The sequence below is a fragment of the Lynx canadensis genome, chromosome B3, assembly GCF_007474595.2.
Source record: "Lynx canadensis isolate LIC74 chromosome B3, mLynCan4.pri.v2, whole genome shotgun sequence".
Classification (NCBI taxonomy): domain Eukaryota; kingdom Metazoa; phylum Chordata; class Mammalia; order Carnivora; family Felidae; genus Lynx; species Lynx canadensis.
The window spans coordinates 48,859,141-48,875,826 of record NC_044308.2 but is presented as its reverse complement, the minus strand read 5'-3'; the positions used below and the strand labels follow the sequence as shown (position 1 = coordinate 48,875,826).

Sequence of the window (16,686 nt, the reverse complement as noted above, 5' to 3'; positions counted from 1 at the left end):
AAAAAATTACTAGGGTCACCTGGGTAGCTCAGTTGGTTAAGTGTCTAACTCTTGGTTTTGGTTCAGGTCATGATCTCACAGTTAGTGAGTTTGAGCCCTATGTCAGGCTCTGTGCTGACAGCGCAGAGCCTGCTTGGGATTCTCTCTCTCTCTCTCTGTCCCTCCCCCACTCACACACACCATGCATGCTCTTTCTCTCTCTCAAAATAAATAAATATACTTAAGACAATACTAATCTGTCTTGGTTAAAAGACATAAGATGGCAAAATAAAAGTAACACTAAAATCGACAATGTTTGTTTTAAAATCATGGCCTATGATTTATTTATGTTTAAAATATATTTGAGAAGTTCTTACTACATTATTTGTAGTCAGTGTATAATTTCAATAGAACTTTAAACAATTGCAGTTCAACTCCATGCAGTATTAACTTTTCTTCTCTTCTGATTCTTGTGTCAATTTCAACTTTTTTTTAAATTCCATCTTATCTCGGTAGTACTGTTCAAATATTGGTTGATAAATATACATTCCTCCAGCAATTCCAAGGATGCTAGCAAAAAGCAGTTGTGGAAGAGTCAATCTCCCAAACATTTTTTCAACAAATGTATTCAGTGCTTCTGCCACCAGTGGTTTTGAAAAATTATAGTCCACATCCAGGAAAGATCTTCAGATCTGTGTACAAAAAAAAATGGGAAGCAAAGCAATAACTTAGCACAGCATCCTTGAAAAGATTCTATCCAGAGTGAATAGTATTTTCATCATAATATGTACATATCACTTGATTTAACTAAAGCACGAATAGAAATATATAGGGAGTATGGCAAATGAGGGTTGGGGATGGTGTGAGACAAAGCTAAATCCTATTACAGCATATTCTCCATAGTTTTAAATGGATAATTTTTAAAATGGCAAAAGTGAGGGGGCGGAGAGAGACATACTGTTTACACCTTCACATACTACATGAAGCTAACTACTGTAACAAACAGCTCCCAGAAGTTGAAAGTGACTGTCAATCCAATCTGAAGTAGAAGAAGAGAATTGTTACTTTTCATTATTGCCCCCCCCTTTTAAACTATTTTATGGGTTTTGGCAGTATGTGTGATTAAAAACAATTTTTAAAAACAGGCTAAAAGATTTTGTGAGTTTCCTTTGATGCTTTAGAAGGTACAAGTAGACATCAAACAAAAATTTTCATCCACTTTTGATAAAAATATAAAGGAGATCTGGCTGGGTTTACTTTTAAAAGCTGAGGAGTTACAACTCCACTATTTCTCAGAAAGTTATACTTGAGAACACTTTAGTGTCTGGAGAAAACATGTTTGTGAAAGAAGAAAGCAAAGTAAAAGATTTTCATGTTTTCTCATAGCAATCTTTCACCGTCACCTAGACCAGCCCCCGAGGTTACAAAAATTAGTGGCAGAGAACCGGTACTAGAAACCAGGTTGTCCTTAATATCGCTAAAATGGAGAAGAAATCTAAATAAACGACAGCTTACGAAGCATGCTATGGTTAATCGCCTGCTGAATGTAACAGAAAAAAAAAAAAAAAAGCAAGTCAGCTGTTTGTAAGATAAACCACACCAAATAGGGAGATTCCGTCTTTTGCCGCTAGCTTGCTAAGTGACCCTACCCAAGTCATTTAACCTTTCCTAACCTCATTTCCCACATCTGTACATCAGCTTAAATCATCCTACCCTACCCACTTGGTTCGACAGTTACTGAGCGACCACCCAAATAGTGAAATGTCACGCAAACAAGTTTACTATTATCTTTACCACCAAAACGTCCCGAACGCGTGGCCGTGGCTTCGCTGACCCCGCCTCCTGCCTGCCCCAGCGCAAGGGAGCTCCGGATCCTTCCAGCAGCTTCCGGAAGAGAAACCTGGGCTCAGAGACCTAGAAGCCAAGTCCGGGCAGCAATCTCACGAGAAGGAGAAGCCAAAGGAAAAACGCAGGCGAGCTCACGACAAACTACCCGCGCCAGACAAACGTGCAATATTCCGAAGGCATTCGCAGGCCGGCGTGAGGAGGCTGCCTTTTCCCAGGTATCTCCGCGCCTGCGAGCTACGGCTGCTGCAGTGGCCAAACTTAATGAGCGGAAGAGCAACGCGCGTTACTTCAGGGTCCTTCTTCCGAGGGACTGAGGTGTCAGGGGATCCTCAGTAGATATCGAAATAGGTGCAGGATGGAGCAAGAAGGTGGCAACGGCCGACTCTTTTTCCGCGGTCTGCAGAACCGCTCCCACGAGAAGATGAAGCTGCGAAAGAGAAAGTCAACTTTGTACCTCAGCCCCCCGAATAGCTCCGAGCGCAGCGGAGGTGAGTGATGAGGTGCGGGCGCGGAGCTCCGAGGCAGTGGCGGGAAGCCGCGGACCCTGAGCTAGGGCTCCATCTGCTGGGTAGGATTGCCAAGAAATCGTGCGATCGAGACCGGATTCTCGATCCCTGCCTCTTGCAGGGTGCTTTTCTGCATCAGTTAATTCTGCCGCCGCCGGCCTTGTGGAGTGAATTTACATGACGTTGCCACCCCCATTTTAGAAAGGGGGTACCCAGTCCGGGAGTTACCTGAGGTTTCGTAGCCGCGGAGGGGTTGATTCCTGGATGGGGTGGGACCAGGTCTGACTCCTAACCCATTTATTTTTCCCACCGCCCCCTCTGTCTTCTCATTGGTATGTCGTGATGATGTTGACAGGAGAAAAATCACCCCAGCAAGTGGGTTTTTGATATGTCGGAGGGGGGTTTTAATATAAAGATGGACTTCTCATTCATTCAGTAAATATTTGAGCGCATTATATTACCAAGCACGGTATAAGTGCTGAAAAGAATGCCGCGTTTCTCTTCTGGAAACCTGAGACCAAGAAAGGGGAGGAATCATTTGCTAAATGAAGAAGGAGGGTTGTGACGCGGGGAAAGGGAGAGGCAGCTGGACAAATAGTTGAACTTTAGGGATTCAAGATCACCTGTCCAAGGGCCAGTTCTGTGTACGGTTTATTCTCCCCAGTCCACAGAGTAAAAGGGTTTTTTTTCACAAGGTATGCTTTCAGCAGATATATTTCAGTCGGAGGTTTCTTTAAGTGTTTCTGAAAGATGAAAGTTGAGATGGGGCATGTATGTTGTGTTGAATGTACCAATTGTCTGGAAAATGTTTAAATGTGATTCCTGGAGAAGAAAGAAGGAGAGTGGCAGGAACCTAGAATGATAGCAAAAGACTCAAATGGATTAGAGTGCAAACACAATGCTCAGGAGGCCAGACAGGCACGTCTAAATAAGTTAAGCACCTTATATTTCAGAACCAGCCAGTTGCTGCCAGTTGAGCTCTGCGTCAGTTCTTAGTTTTGAAATGCTACAATATAGATTTAATATAAAATAGGATTTAAAATGTTGGCAACTAGATTCACATTAAAAAAGAACAAAAAAAAACAAAAACAAAAAACTCTGTATTCAGCCTGCAGACTGTCCACTTGTGGTAAAGGCAGGGCTTTGGATGCAGCAGATAGACCTGTGTTGAGTCCTGTTTAGTCATTTACAACCTTTTTGACTTTGGACGAGACAGTTTAACGTCTTAGTCTCAATTTCCTAGGTAAATGGGACTAATATCTACCCTTTAGCATAGTTTGGAGGGAGGATTAAACGAGGGTAAGGCGTGTGAAGGAATGAACTCAGCACCTTGCATAAACATCAATAAAGGCTATTTAAAAACATACAAAGGAGGGGCGCCTGGGTGGCGCAGTCGGTTAAGCGTCCGACTTCAGCCATGTCACGATCTCGCGGTCTGTGAGTTCGAGCCCCGCGTCAGGCTCTGGGCTGACGGCTCGGAGCCTGGAGCCTGTTTCCGATGCTGTGTCTCCCTCCTCTCTCTGCCCCTCCCCCGTTCATGCTCTGTTTCTCTCTGTCCCAAAAAAAGTAAATAAAAAACGTTGAAAAAAAAATAAAAACATACAAAGGACCATTTGATATGCCACTGTTTGACATATATAGAAGAGTTGCTCCTTAGTACTTTGTTAGCTGGTTTCTTTCATTAGCTACCCATATAGGATATTACCTCATTAGCCTCAGGCTTTAGTTAACCCAGTCTCTTTTTCAGTATTTATCTTACTATTCTCTTTATACAGTTAGTTCAAGAAAGATGAAAGGAGTGGCAATTACCCAATGGTGAGGCTCTGGCCCTTGTATAACTTCCAGCCCAGTTCTGTTTTGACGGGAGAGGCCAGAGTGTAGAGAGCAGAGTTCTCTACGGTGACTTAACAGAATCTAAGCAAGGGGCCAACCAGAGCATTAGTTCTGCAAGTGGAACTTGCCTGACTTTTATGCCACAATTACCTGTTTTGTTTTGTTTTTCAGATCTTCTTGGTGAAAACATTTATCTGGTCTTGTTTACTATAGCATTACGAATATGTAACTGTTTTTAGTCCAGACAAGTTTTGTTCCAGATGAATATTGGCAGTCTCTTGAAGTTGCACATCACATGGTTTCAAATATCCTTTGTAGTTTCTTTCCTATATTACGAATGTATATTCATCTTAGAAATTGCGTTAGCTTCTATTATGTATTTTTAGTCGATTTTCCATATATTCTCTAAGTAATTTTAACTTATCAAAGTATACCATTATTTTACACTAATATTTCTTCTATATCTTCTTTGATTTAATATACTTGCCTCAGCCTTTAACTAGCATGTATTCCCATAGTGCTCAGTACTGTGGAGGATGTAGATGAAGTAAAAAAGCACATTCCCATTTGAAGAGTTATGAGTTTAATTGGTCGATTCTATTTTTAGTTTGAAAAACCAGTATAAAATGCTGTGTTTTTAAGCTTCTTTGTCAAAAAAAGAGTTTTATGTATAGAAATGAAAATAGGTTTTGTTTCAGTGCTATTTAACATTAGTCCTTAATATTACTAATTATGGTTATTTGACCTGGAATGGACAGAACAATTGAGGGGTTACACTTATCCCTTAATCTTTGCAAGCATTTACAAGATTCTACACCTTTTGGGGAAAGATAGTGTTCAGTTGCTGGTAAGTTTAAATAAAGTAAGCAAAATAGTTATTAAAAGTAGACTTATTCCATCCTTTTAAAAAGGCTAATTAATAATCTATATTAACTAACTGATAGTAATTAGAAGTAGATTTATTCTACCCTTTTTAAAAGGCTAATGTATTTTAACCAAAGGATAGTGGTAGCAGAATATTTGTTTTAGAAAGATACTGCTAAACTCTGACCATATCTAGGAAGCCCACAGTTCCAAAGACGTACTGTGATGTGTAACTCTTCATTACATGCTAAAACACAAAACTGAGCATGGAAGTGTCCTCCTTCAAGGAATCGTGTTAAGATATGCAGACTTTGAGAATGACTACATTGTATATTCATTATTTGGACTTAGAAGTATTCTTCCTTCATGAAAGAATCACATGACAGCCGTGTTGTAGCTAGTTTTTGTTTTTTTAATTTGCCAGCAGAAGACCATGTTATAGGAGCTTATGAAGACTAAATACATATAACCTACCCAGGATTTAGTGTTGAAATTAAAACCTAGGGAAAATTAATTTCACAAGAATTTAATGATATACACAATCATTGTTGCTATGTATGTAGTATTAGGCAGCAGTAGTAAGTTAGATTGTAATTACCAGATCATGAATTTCTGGGGTCATTTGCCAAGAGAGGGTACAAAAGAAGAACTAATGGTGCCAAAGATTCTCTAAACTCATTTTCCTTTAAGCTGTCATCAGGTTAGACTCAGAAGTTTGGGACTTCCCCATTTTCTGTTAGGGAAGTGGCCCAGAATTCCAAAGGTAATCCAAATCCTGAAGGGTTTTTGGAGCCTGGAAAGAAAGACACATGGAAGGATCATGGCGAAGGAGAATTTACAGCAGTTGCAGAGTTTCTCCCATTGATACATGCAGAAGTTAGGAGCTGTGAATTCTCTTCTCCTGTCAGGGCTTCTAGATTGTGTAGGATAACTATAAAGTCTGGAAACACAGGCATATATATTAAGGATATCTTATATGCCAAGAAGTAGGTTATATTATGAATGAAGGATTCTTCAAGATAGAAAACTTCCTATTCCTTCAGAACCAATCCACTTTCCTCAACGTGTAGCTGACCCACCTGGCCATTTTGTGATTTAAAGTAAGCCTCCTATAGTCCCCATCCCCACCCTGCTGTGTTCCCCAAAACCTCTGTCCTATCTGGAACTTGACCAGGTGGAGAAACATTAAGATGCTATCACTTGGTCACTCATACTGTCATAATTGATTATTTTAAACATAGATTACATAATTTTGAAACTAGAAGTGGTCAGAGAAGTAAGGTAAATAGACCAAGGTCACAGCATGTCAAAAGCAGAGCTAGGGGAGCCAGGGTGCTCAGTCAGTTGAGCGTCCAACTTTGGCACAAGTCACGATCTTGTGGTTTGTGGGTTCGAGCCCCGTGTCAGGCTCTGTGCTGACAGATCAGAGCCTGGAGCCTGCTTCAGATTCTGTGTCTTGCTCTCTCTGCCCCTCTCCTGCTCATGCTCTTTCTCTCTCTCTCTCAAAAATAAACATTAAAAAAAAATTTTTTTCAAGCAGAGCTAAAACTAAATCCTAGGTCTACTTATTCACAGCCTAATGCTCTTACCAGATAGCTTCTCTCCAAACTGCATAAAGTGTGTATACAGAGTTAGGAATGGCTTAGAATTGCACTAATATGGTAGCCACTAGCCACATGTGTCTATTAAACATTTGAAATGTGGCTAATCCAAATTGAGAAGTGCTGTTAGTGTAAAATACATACTGGATATCAAAAAATAAGTATAAAATAAAAATGTAAAATATTTCTGCAATTTTTTATTTTGATGAAATGATAATATTTTAGATATATTGGGTTAAAATAACTAAAATTAATTTTACCCTGTTTGGGGATTTTTTTTTTTTTTTACGTTTTAATTTGGCAACTATACACTTTTAAATTATGTGGCTCAGGTTATATATAGTTCTGCTGGACAGCACTGGCTTAGCACATGTGAGAGGAAAGGGATATAGAAGGGAGACCTGACAGGTTACCACACTGGGGGCTTTCAATAGTCAGAAGATGCACAAGGGCATTTGGCCTCTGGAGTTTAATGGAGGAATCACGAATTTAAAGAACAGGAGTATGGTAAGCTGCCAACACAGGTATCATACTCAAGGTTACCCCTTGCATGTTCCTTCATACACCCCAGCCCACTACTTTTTATTTTCAAGGGCCATATGCAACTATTATTTAATTCTTCTCAGGTCCTTACTATAACCTAGAAAATTATGGTATCTTAAAAGTCTGGAGAGGGGGTTCTCTGTGCTGACAGCGTAGAGTGTGCCTGGGATTCTCTCTCTTCCTCTCTCTCTCTGCCCCTCCTCTGCTCTGTCTCTCAAAATAAGTAAACTTAAAAAAAGAAGAAAAATAAAATGTCTAAAAAAAAAAGTCTGGAGAGACTTCTAATAACTGAGAGTTTACATCTCCATTTATTTTATGTTGTACTAAAATTAACCTCTTTTAAATTCAAGATTCCTACATGACAGCCATTCAAAAAGTTTTATTTATCCAGGATAAACGTCTCCAGTTTTAAGTATCATAATCAGATAATGTGCTTTAGACATCCTGTAATTTTTTAATATCTGTCTTAAAATGTAGGTCTGCAAACTGAATACATTATTAAAAGCTAGAGTAGGAGCACCTGGATGGCTCAGTCAGTTGGGCATCTGACTTCGACTCAGGTCATGATCTCACAGTTAGTGAGTTTGAGCCCTGCGTCAGGCTCTGTGCTGACAGCTCACAGCCTGGAGCCTGCTTCAGATTCTGTGTCTCCCTCTTTCTCTGCCCCTCACCCACTCACTCTGTGTCTCTCTCTCTCTCAAAATAAACATTAAATTTTTTTTTGAAAAAAATAGAAAGAAGCTAGTGTAACTACTTCAGAATACAGTGTAACCATTAACTCCATAATACCATACTTCTGTCAATGCACAAGGATTCTTTCAGTTTTAGTGACTTCCTCAATTGTTGGCTTATATTATTTGTAGCCAATTGGCTTTTCACATGAACCTACTTTCAGGCCTGAAAGATAAGACATAAGCATATAGATCTTTATGCAAAGTAACAAGGTATGTACATAGATGCCTTTTGCTGTATTTTACAGGACACAGTTTAAGTGAAATTATGAAGTACAGCATACCTTTAAGACTTAAACATTAATTTACAGATTTTTTAATTTACAGATTATTGACAAAGAAAGGAACATAAAGTATTAGAAGCCACTGATACCTGATAGTAAAGCCACTCTAACTATAAAGTTAATAAAGACTGATCTAACAGAAATACAAATTCACATATATTTTAGAAACACATCTTTTGAACAAACTAAGTTTTAAAAACCTGTTTTTAGAGGCGCCAGGGTGGCTCAGTTGGTTGAGTGTCCAACTTCGGCTCAGGTCATGATCTCATGGTCTGTGAGTTCAAGCCCCACATCAGGTTCTGTGCTGACAGCTCAGAGCCTGGAGCCTGTTTCAGATTCTGTTGTCTCCCTCTCTCTCTCTGCCCCTCCCCTGTTCATGCTCTGTCTCTCTCTGTCTCAAAAATAAATAAAACATTAAAAAAATTTTTTTAAAAACATGTTTTTACATTATTTATTTTTCAGAAGCAGAGCACGAGTGGGGAGGGGGCAGAGAGAGAAGGAGACACAGAATCTGAAGCAGGTTCCAGGCTCTGAGCAAGAGTTCAGCACAGAGCCTGACACAGGGCTTGAACCCATGAACCATGAGATCATGACCTAAGCTGAAGTTGGACACTTAACCGACTGAGCCACCCAGGCACCCTTGAACAAACTAAGTTTAAATTGTGTTCTATCAGTGTGTTATTTTGTTAATAATAACTGACATTGTTTTAAAACTCTCAAAGATGTCAATGTGTAGCATTAGAATTACTAACTGTAATTAAGTTATAGTACATTTATTCTTTAGTTTTACTCTTAAATTTACTTTTTTTTTAAGTGTTCATTTATTATGAGAGAGAGAGAGAGAGAGAGTGTGAGCAATGGAGGGCCAGAGAGAGAATCCCAAGCAGCCTCTGGCTGTCAGCACGGAGCCTGATCCAGGGCTCGATCTCACGAACAGGGAGATCATAACCTGATCTGAAATCAAGAGTTAGATGCTTAACCCACTGAGCCACCCAGGCTCCCCTTAAATTACTTTTAATGTCATCTGATTACTATGTTTCTATAACTGTGGAATACTTGTCCTTTTATGAAAAAAAAAGTAATTTTATCATCTTTATTGCAGGATGGGGAAGTAATGTAACTTAGTAGTTAAGAGCACAGGCTTTAGAATCAGGCAGACTTGGGTTTGAATTCTGGTTTCCACACTAACTAGCTGTGCAGCCTTGAGAAAATTATTTAACCTCTCTGTACCTCAGTTTCCTCACTTATAAGTAGTACCTATCTCACAGGGATTGTTAGCAGGACTGAATGAGCTGATATATATAAAGTACTTAGTATGATACCTAGCACACATTACTGTATATAGTTCATAAAAATTTAACAAAAACCACTAAATGTCCTTGTAAAATAGAACCTTAACACAATGAAATGTTTTGCTGGCTATCTAAATTAAAAGTAGTAGTGTTGGAATATATAAATTACAGAGCAAGAATGAGAATGATAAAACTACCTTGGGCATTTCCCTGAAAAATTAATGTAATTTTTGTAAAAAAAAAACAAAACAAAACTATTTTTGCAGAAGAATACTATATTGTCTATTTTTGTACTAAGAATGGCCTTTAATTGATAGTTGGATCAGTTTTGTTGATTTCTTATGATAATTCAACATGAACCATTAAGATGTTTTTATATCTTTTTTTTTTTTTTTAACTGTTGAAGATTTGGATTCCTAGACTTGCCCAAGCACTTCTGTCTGCTGTAGCAGACATCAGGCTTTATTCATTAATGAAGCAACTAGAAAATCAGCAAATGGCAAAATGGGTGGTAAGTCCTAAACACTTTAGAAACTATATGTCACTTATTTCATTCCTACAGGCATGAAACACATGGAAAAATATCAATTCTCAAAACAGCTTCAAAAGATAATTTGTGCAACTTTTTCGAGGTACTTCCATAATGAAGAATAACAAAATGCAAGTGGTGCATGCCATATATTTCCTTCTGATTGCACCTTGGGTGACAGAAGCCACTGATGCCCTCAAAATCTGTGAGAGGCTAAACCCTAGGAACAGCCTGTTTAAGGACCCTCACTCATCAAACCTGTCAGAGTCCTTGCCTCACCTTCCATAAAATTCAGTAGGAATTGCTAGGGGCACCTGGGTGGCTTGGTTGGTTGAACGTCCAACTTCAGCTCAGGTCATGATCTCGCAGTTTGTGGGTTTGAGCCCAGTCTTGGGCTCTGTGCTGACAGCTCAGAGCCTGGAGCCTGCTTCAGATTCTGTGTCTCCCTCTCTTTCTCCCCCTCCCCTGCATGCTCTCTCTCTCAAAAATAAATAAACATTAAAAAAAAAACCTCTTAAAAAAAAGAAAACTCAGTAGGAATTGCCTACCTCACAGATCACATCCACTGTTTACAGGCTTTGTTCACTACCTCTAGCTACCTGAGACTGAGCCTAAGAAGTACGTTTTCACTGAAGCATTCCTTCACCTCTAGCTAGAATGTTTGAAATAGACTCTGTAAGGGAGAGAATGTAGTGTAGAAAACTGTCTTTTGTCAGACTTTTTATTTCACAGTAGGGAGATTCCTGATCTCACAATCTTGAATTCAGCCATTCAGTGGTTCCCATTGAAACCATATTCTGAAGAGTGATTGGATTCTTTAATATTGTGGTTAACCTCACTTGGCTCTTTCCTAAATTAAATAAACTTATATGAGCCAGCTTAGAAATCTTACTACCTTTTTAATCCTGTCTACTAGAAAATGTGTTCCAAGTTCCAAGTGACCAATTAATCAACACATTTCTGGAATATAATTTATTAAATATTTATTAATAAATATCAATAATTTAGTAATCATTAATAAGACATCTGCTGGTAGGGTGTTTGTTTGCCTTAAAAAGACAGATTGCAGTAGTGATTGACTCCTTCCTAATTTGATTCAAGGATAAAATCAGTCTCTATATACTGTACATTGCTGAAGGCTCAACCTAAAATGGCAAAAGCATAATGCCTTTGAAATCCTTACTCCAGAGTAGCAGTACTAGATTCTTCTGGTTTAGGAAAAGTCTTTAAATCCACAAACAATTGGAACATTTTTTAAAGGCTACATTTCAAGAGACAGGAAGCTAGTACTGCATGTTTAACATCCTTACACCAGCTAACAAGCTTCTTGGAAGACATTTGCTTTGTAGACTTGACGGTTCTGTTTGCATGTTCTCCCAAAACTGGGTTTATTATTTTAGTCAATTTCCAAATTAAATTTAACGATACATCCTGATAGTCATGTTTTTATTCTCTCCTGTGCTGTCTTAATTTTTCACCAATATAAGGCAACATTCCCAACCAAAGTCAATAAAAAACTGTCAAAATACTTGTCAGTAATAAAAGGCAATTTTCAGGAATACTGACTGGAAGAATCTACTTATGAACTTCAGTCTTCTATAAACTCTATCATCAATCTGTTTTATGCCTTCTCTTAGTGGGAAGTGAGACTTCAATCAAATGCAATGCCATAAGAATTTACCTGAAAATATAAACTTAACTTTAACATATATATATGTGGAATCGTCACAAACCTGTGTGTAATATAACTTCTTAGAAACAATGTTTGGGCATGTCTGTTTTCAATATCATTTACCTTTTGATGTGATTTTTGCAGTATGTTGACTTGCTGTTTTCCATAGAAGAAGGTAATACTGAGCTTTTCCACTTCCCATTCAATATATGTTTGCTTATAATTGTTCTTAGTTTTTTTGCCAGTTATGCTCTTGGTTCACGTGGTATTGCTGTACCAGAACTCTTACAAACACCATGGAAACTGTTCTCACTATAATTGCTCTTTTCTACTATCCTTTGGAAGGTTCAAAGTCTATGAACAGGTGAGATATATTACTGTTAATAATCATGTACGAAACTTGAAAAATCTTAAATATCAACATATGTAATGTCTGGTGGACTCCCTAATGTTCAAGTTTATTAAAACCACACATTTTCAGTTGATATATTTATTATAGTAGGAAACAGATATATGCAAACTAGGTAATGAAGGGCAGTTTAATAAAAGGACTATGTACAAATGTTTAGTCAGTGTTTAGAAAAGTCAATAAGGAGATAATCAGAGTACCCCCAGGCTAGTCACAGGAGGAGATTTCTGTTACTCCTTGGTCCCCAAGGAGAGGAAATTGTTACAGGAATCCATACAGAACTGTAACTTTCAGAGAGGACCCCAACAGGAGACAGGCACAGCCAGCCTTTAGCCATAGCAAGGAGAAAGCTGGGGGGGGGGGGGAGGTGGTTAAAATACTCTGACTCAACTCTTCTGCCCTCCAGTTAACCAAAGCCAACCAGAAGCCAGAAAGCAAGTGGGCTCATTGATGTAGTCCAGACAGGTCAGCATCCCTCCACACAGAATAAGTTTAGAGTAAAGGAAAAGAGATATGGAAGGGCAGACAAAAAAATTTATGGATCCAGGAGATTAGGTCCAATATGGCAGCATAAGAAGATCCTGAACTCACCTCCTCCCTCAAACATACCAACTCTACAGGAACATATAGATTATTGCCTCCCAAAAAAGATCTAAAAATGAGATGAACTGCTGTCCACAACAAAGGGTAAAGATAGGTAAAAAAGGCAGAGACACAGTCTCACGACCCCCCCCCCCCCCCCAGTATGGCAGCACCCAATAGGGAGGGTTCTCACCAGCTAGGCATTTGTTACAGAAGAGCAAGGGATTGGTGCTCCACATCAGGCACTCCAGGCCCTGGGATCTGTACCAGAGAAACAAGTGCCCAGTACATCTGGCTTGGAAAATCGACAAGGTAGATGTCCGGGGTCCCCAAGTGCTATCGGAAACTGAGATTTCCCACTTGGAAGGCTCACATGTAGGCTTGCTTACCATTTAGACCCAGTGGAAAAACAGTAGTTTGAGAAGTATCCAATAGTGACCCACAGCAGGAGGGATATCACAGGTCTAGAGGTCTTCTCTGTGGAGAAAGGGGATCAACTCCACATCAGGAACACCCCCTTCTTGGGGATCTGCATCAGGAATATGGGTCCCTATGATGTCTGCTTTTGAAATCAGTAGGGTTTAACTCCAGAAGACCCGAGGCCCATAGGAAATCTAGACTCTGCTGTTTAAGGACCTACAGACAGTATCACTTGATCCAAGAACCAGCAAAGAGGCAGCAGTTTGAAAATCACCTGAGCCAGACATAAGATTTACTGACAAATTTTAGGGTGTGTACTGGAGAGGCTGGGCACTTTCTTCAGGAACAGAAGTGCCAGTAGACACCATTTTTCTTGTCCACCTTCAGCCCAGCTAGCCCAACACTGGCAAGCAATAATTTAGTACTTTCCATTTACCTCGCTAGCATAGCTCATCATTCTCCTGCAAACCTGCCCCACCCAACCCACCCACCCTGGCAGGTGCTGCTCCAAAGCAGCTCCCACCCAGGGGGCAGCCTCTGTTGGGACTGGTACCCCTTCACAGTGACTCCAGCCCTGGGATGGGGGTAGACAGCCCTGCCCACCAGCATACCACACTAGTTGTGGCTGGGTTTCGGAGCCAGCCACACTGAGGCCTAATGCCATCCATCAGCATGTCCACAGCAGCCACAGCCAGGCCTCTCAGCCAGCTGTGCCAGCGGCTAGCCTGCCCACCAGCACGCCCACAGCATTTGTGGCCTAATCACAAGAGGTCACACAGCCCATACAGAGGATACCCCTAGAATGCCTGGTTCTGGTAACCAGGGAGAATTGTACTTCTAGGCCCATGGGACACTACCTTTAACACAGGACACATAGCTAATCTACCTAAAACCAAGAAACAAACACGGAGAGATAAAACAAGATAGAGGAATATATTGTAAATGAGAATAAGACAAAACCTCAGTTAAAAAAAAAAAAAAACCTAAACTAAATGGAGACAAGCAATCTACCTGATAAAGAATTCAAAGTAATAGTCATAAAGATGCTTACTGAACGTAGAAGAGTGGATGAACTCAGTGAAAACTTAAGGAGATAGAAAAAAAAATATATATATATATATGCCAGTTCTTTACAATACAATAACTGAAATGAATATATACTAGAGGGAATCAACAGCAAATTAGAGGATGCAGAAGAGCAATCTAGAAGACAGGGTAGTGGAAATCATCCAAACAGAAGAACTAAAGGAAAAGGAATTTTTTTAAATGAGGAAAGGTTAAGGGACACTAGGACAACATCAAGCAGACAAACATTTGCATTATATGGGTCCCAAAAGAAGAGAGAGAAAGGGGTAGAAAATTTATTTGAAGAGAAAATAGCTGAAAACTTCCCTAACCTGGGGAAGGAAACTGATATCCAGGTCCAGGAAGCACAGGGAGCCACAAAGAAGATGAACCTAAAGAGGTCCAAAACAAGACACATAATAAGGAAGATGCCAAAAGTAAAGTTAGAGAGTATTAAAAAACAGCAAGAGAAGAGCAACTACTTACATACAACAAACACCCATACAACTACTAGCTGATTTTTTTATCAAAACTTTGCAAGCCAGAGAGACTGGCATGATATATTCAAAGAGCTGAAATGAAAAAACCTATAATCAAGAATGTGCTACCCACTAAGAATTAAAGAGAGATTAAAAGTTTTCCAGACAGAAGTTTAAAGTTCATTACCACCATACCAGTGTTACAAGAAATGTGGAAGGAAATCCTTTAAGCAGAAAAGTCTATAACTAGCAGTAAGAAAATTATGAAAGAAAAATTTCACTACAAAAGCAAAATACAGTAAAAGTAGTAGATCAATCACTTAAAGCTAGTATAAAAATTCAAAGACAATAATTATTTTTTATTGTCTTTTTACTTATAAAAGTAAGAAGACAAAATTAGTAAAATCAACCACATCTATAATAATTAGTTAAGGGATACAAAAATAAAAATATGTAAAATATGATCTCAAATACATAATCATGCAGAGAATAATGTACTGTGCTTTTAGAATGTGTTCAAATATAAGCAACTGTCAATTTAAACTGTTGTATACATAGTGTTATACATGAACCTCATGGCACTAATAAAAATCAATAACAGATACACAAAAAAATAGGAATCCAGGGGCACCTGGGTGGCTCAGTCGGTTAAGCGTCCGACTTCGGCTCAGGTCATGATCTCACGGTCTGTGAGTTCGAGCCCCGCATCGGGCTCTGTGCTGACCACTCAGAGCCTGGATCCTGTTTCAAATTCTGTGTCTCCCTCTCTCTCTGACCCTCCCCCGTTTATCCTCTGTCTCTCTGTCTCAAAAATAAATAAAGGTTAAAAAAAATTAAAAAAAAAAAACAGGAATCCAAGCAAAGCACTATGAAAGTCATCAAATCACAAGAGTAAAGAAACAGAGCTACAAAAACAAACAATAAACAGTTAACAAAATGACAATAAGTACATATCTATCAATAATTATATTAAATGTAAAGGAACTAAATGCTCCAACCAAACGATATAAAGTGACTGGATATATTAAAAAAAAAAAAAGACCAGTCTATGTGCTGCATAGAAGAGACTCAATTCAGACCAAAAAATATGTACTGAAAGTGATGAATGCAGATATTCCATGCAAATGAAGTGAAGAAAAAGTGGTGGTAATATTTAGACAAAATAGACTTTAACACGAAGACTATAATAGGAGACAAAGAAGCACATTACATAAGGATAAAGGGATCACTCCAACAAGAGGATATAACAATTGTAAATATGAATCCAACATAGCAGGACCTAAATATATAAAGCAAATATTAACAGACCTAAAAGGAGAAATACAGTAGTAGGAGGACATTTTAATGCCCCACTTACAACAATGAATAGATCGTCCAGACAGAAAACAGTAGCTCTACTGACACATTAAATCAGATGGGCTTAACAGACATAGAATAGTTCATCTTCAAACACCAGAATATGTTTGGTTTTTTTTTTAAGTGCACATGGAATATCCTCCACAATAGATCACATATTAGGCTAAAAATAAGTCTCAATAAAGTTAGGAAGACTGAAATCTTACCAAGCATCTTTCCTGATCACAACAGTATAACACTAGAAATCAATTACAGTTTTTTAAAAAATGGGGGAAAAAAAGTGAAGGTCAAAAACATGCTACTAAACAAGCAATAAGTCAACAAAGAAATCAAAGAGGGAATCAAAAAATACTGAGACAAATAAAAATGGAAACAACATTGCAAAATCCTTAGAATGCAACAGAAGCAGTTCTAGGAAGGAAGTTTATAGCAAAACAGGCCTACTTCAAGAAATAAGAAAAATCTCAAACAATCTAACCTTGTACCTAAATGAAGTAGAAAAAACAAAGAAAACCCAAGGTTAGTAGAAGAAACAATAAAAAAAATCACAATGGAAATAAAAAAAAAGAAAATATCTGTGAAACTAACAACTGATTGTTTAAAAGGGGGTGCCTGGGTGGCTCAGTTGGTTAAGCATCTGACTCTTGATTTCAGCTCAGGTCATATCTCATAGTTCGTGAGTTCGAGCCCCAC

The 16,686-nt window shown here is 38.8% G+C and overlaps 2 protein-coding genes across 4 annotated transcripts in view; one reads left to right on the top strand and one right to left on the bottom strand.

Moving 5' to 3' along the window:
* Positions 1-294: 294 nt before the first annotated feature.
* Positions 295-11,920, bottom strand: PIGBOS1 (PIGB opposite strand 1). Of its 3 annotated transcripts, XR_003969437.2 has the most exons (5): positions 11,806-11,920; positions 5,629-5,823; positions 4,317-4,492; positions 1,973-2,254; positions 583-671 (listed from the first exon to the last, which is right to left on the bottom strand). XR_003969437.2 is itself a non-coding variant. In XM_030318133.1 (2 exons), exon 2 carries the CDS (start codon positions 588-590, stop codon positions 426-428), a length of 165 nt encoding a protein of 54 aa, XP_030173993.1. In that variant the 5' UTR covers positions 591-671; positions 1,973-2,055; the 3' UTR covers positions 295-425. The 3 variants fall into 3 exon arrangements, 2 of the variants coding, with proteins under 2 accessions (XP_030173993.1, XP_030173994.1); XM_030318133.1 differs by lacking the exons at positions 4,317-4,492; positions 5,629-5,823; positions 11,806-11,920 and having other exon boundaries at positions 295-671; positions 1,973-2,055; XM_030318134.1 differs by lacking the exons at positions 1,973-2,254; positions 4,317-4,492; positions 5,629-5,823; positions 11,806-11,920 and adding an exon at positions 1,774-1,888 and having other exon boundaries at positions 295-671.
* Positions 2,162-16,686, top strand: part of PIGB (phosphatidylinositol glycan anchor biosynthesis class B) — a 40,515-nt gene continuing 25,990 nt past the window's right edge. Inside the window, 7 exon segments of the mRNA XM_030318135.1 lie at positions 2,162-2,315; positions 4,338-4,400; positions 4,403-4,480; positions 4,881-4,913; positions 4,916-5,013; positions 9,888-9,992; positions 11,916-12,046. Of these exon segments, the coding sequence (XP_030173995.1) occupies positions 2,183-2,315; positions 4,338-4,400; positions 4,403-4,480; positions 4,881-4,913; positions 4,916-5,013; positions 9,888-9,992; positions 11,916-12,046 (641 nt within the window). The 5' untranslated portion in view covers positions 2,162-2,182.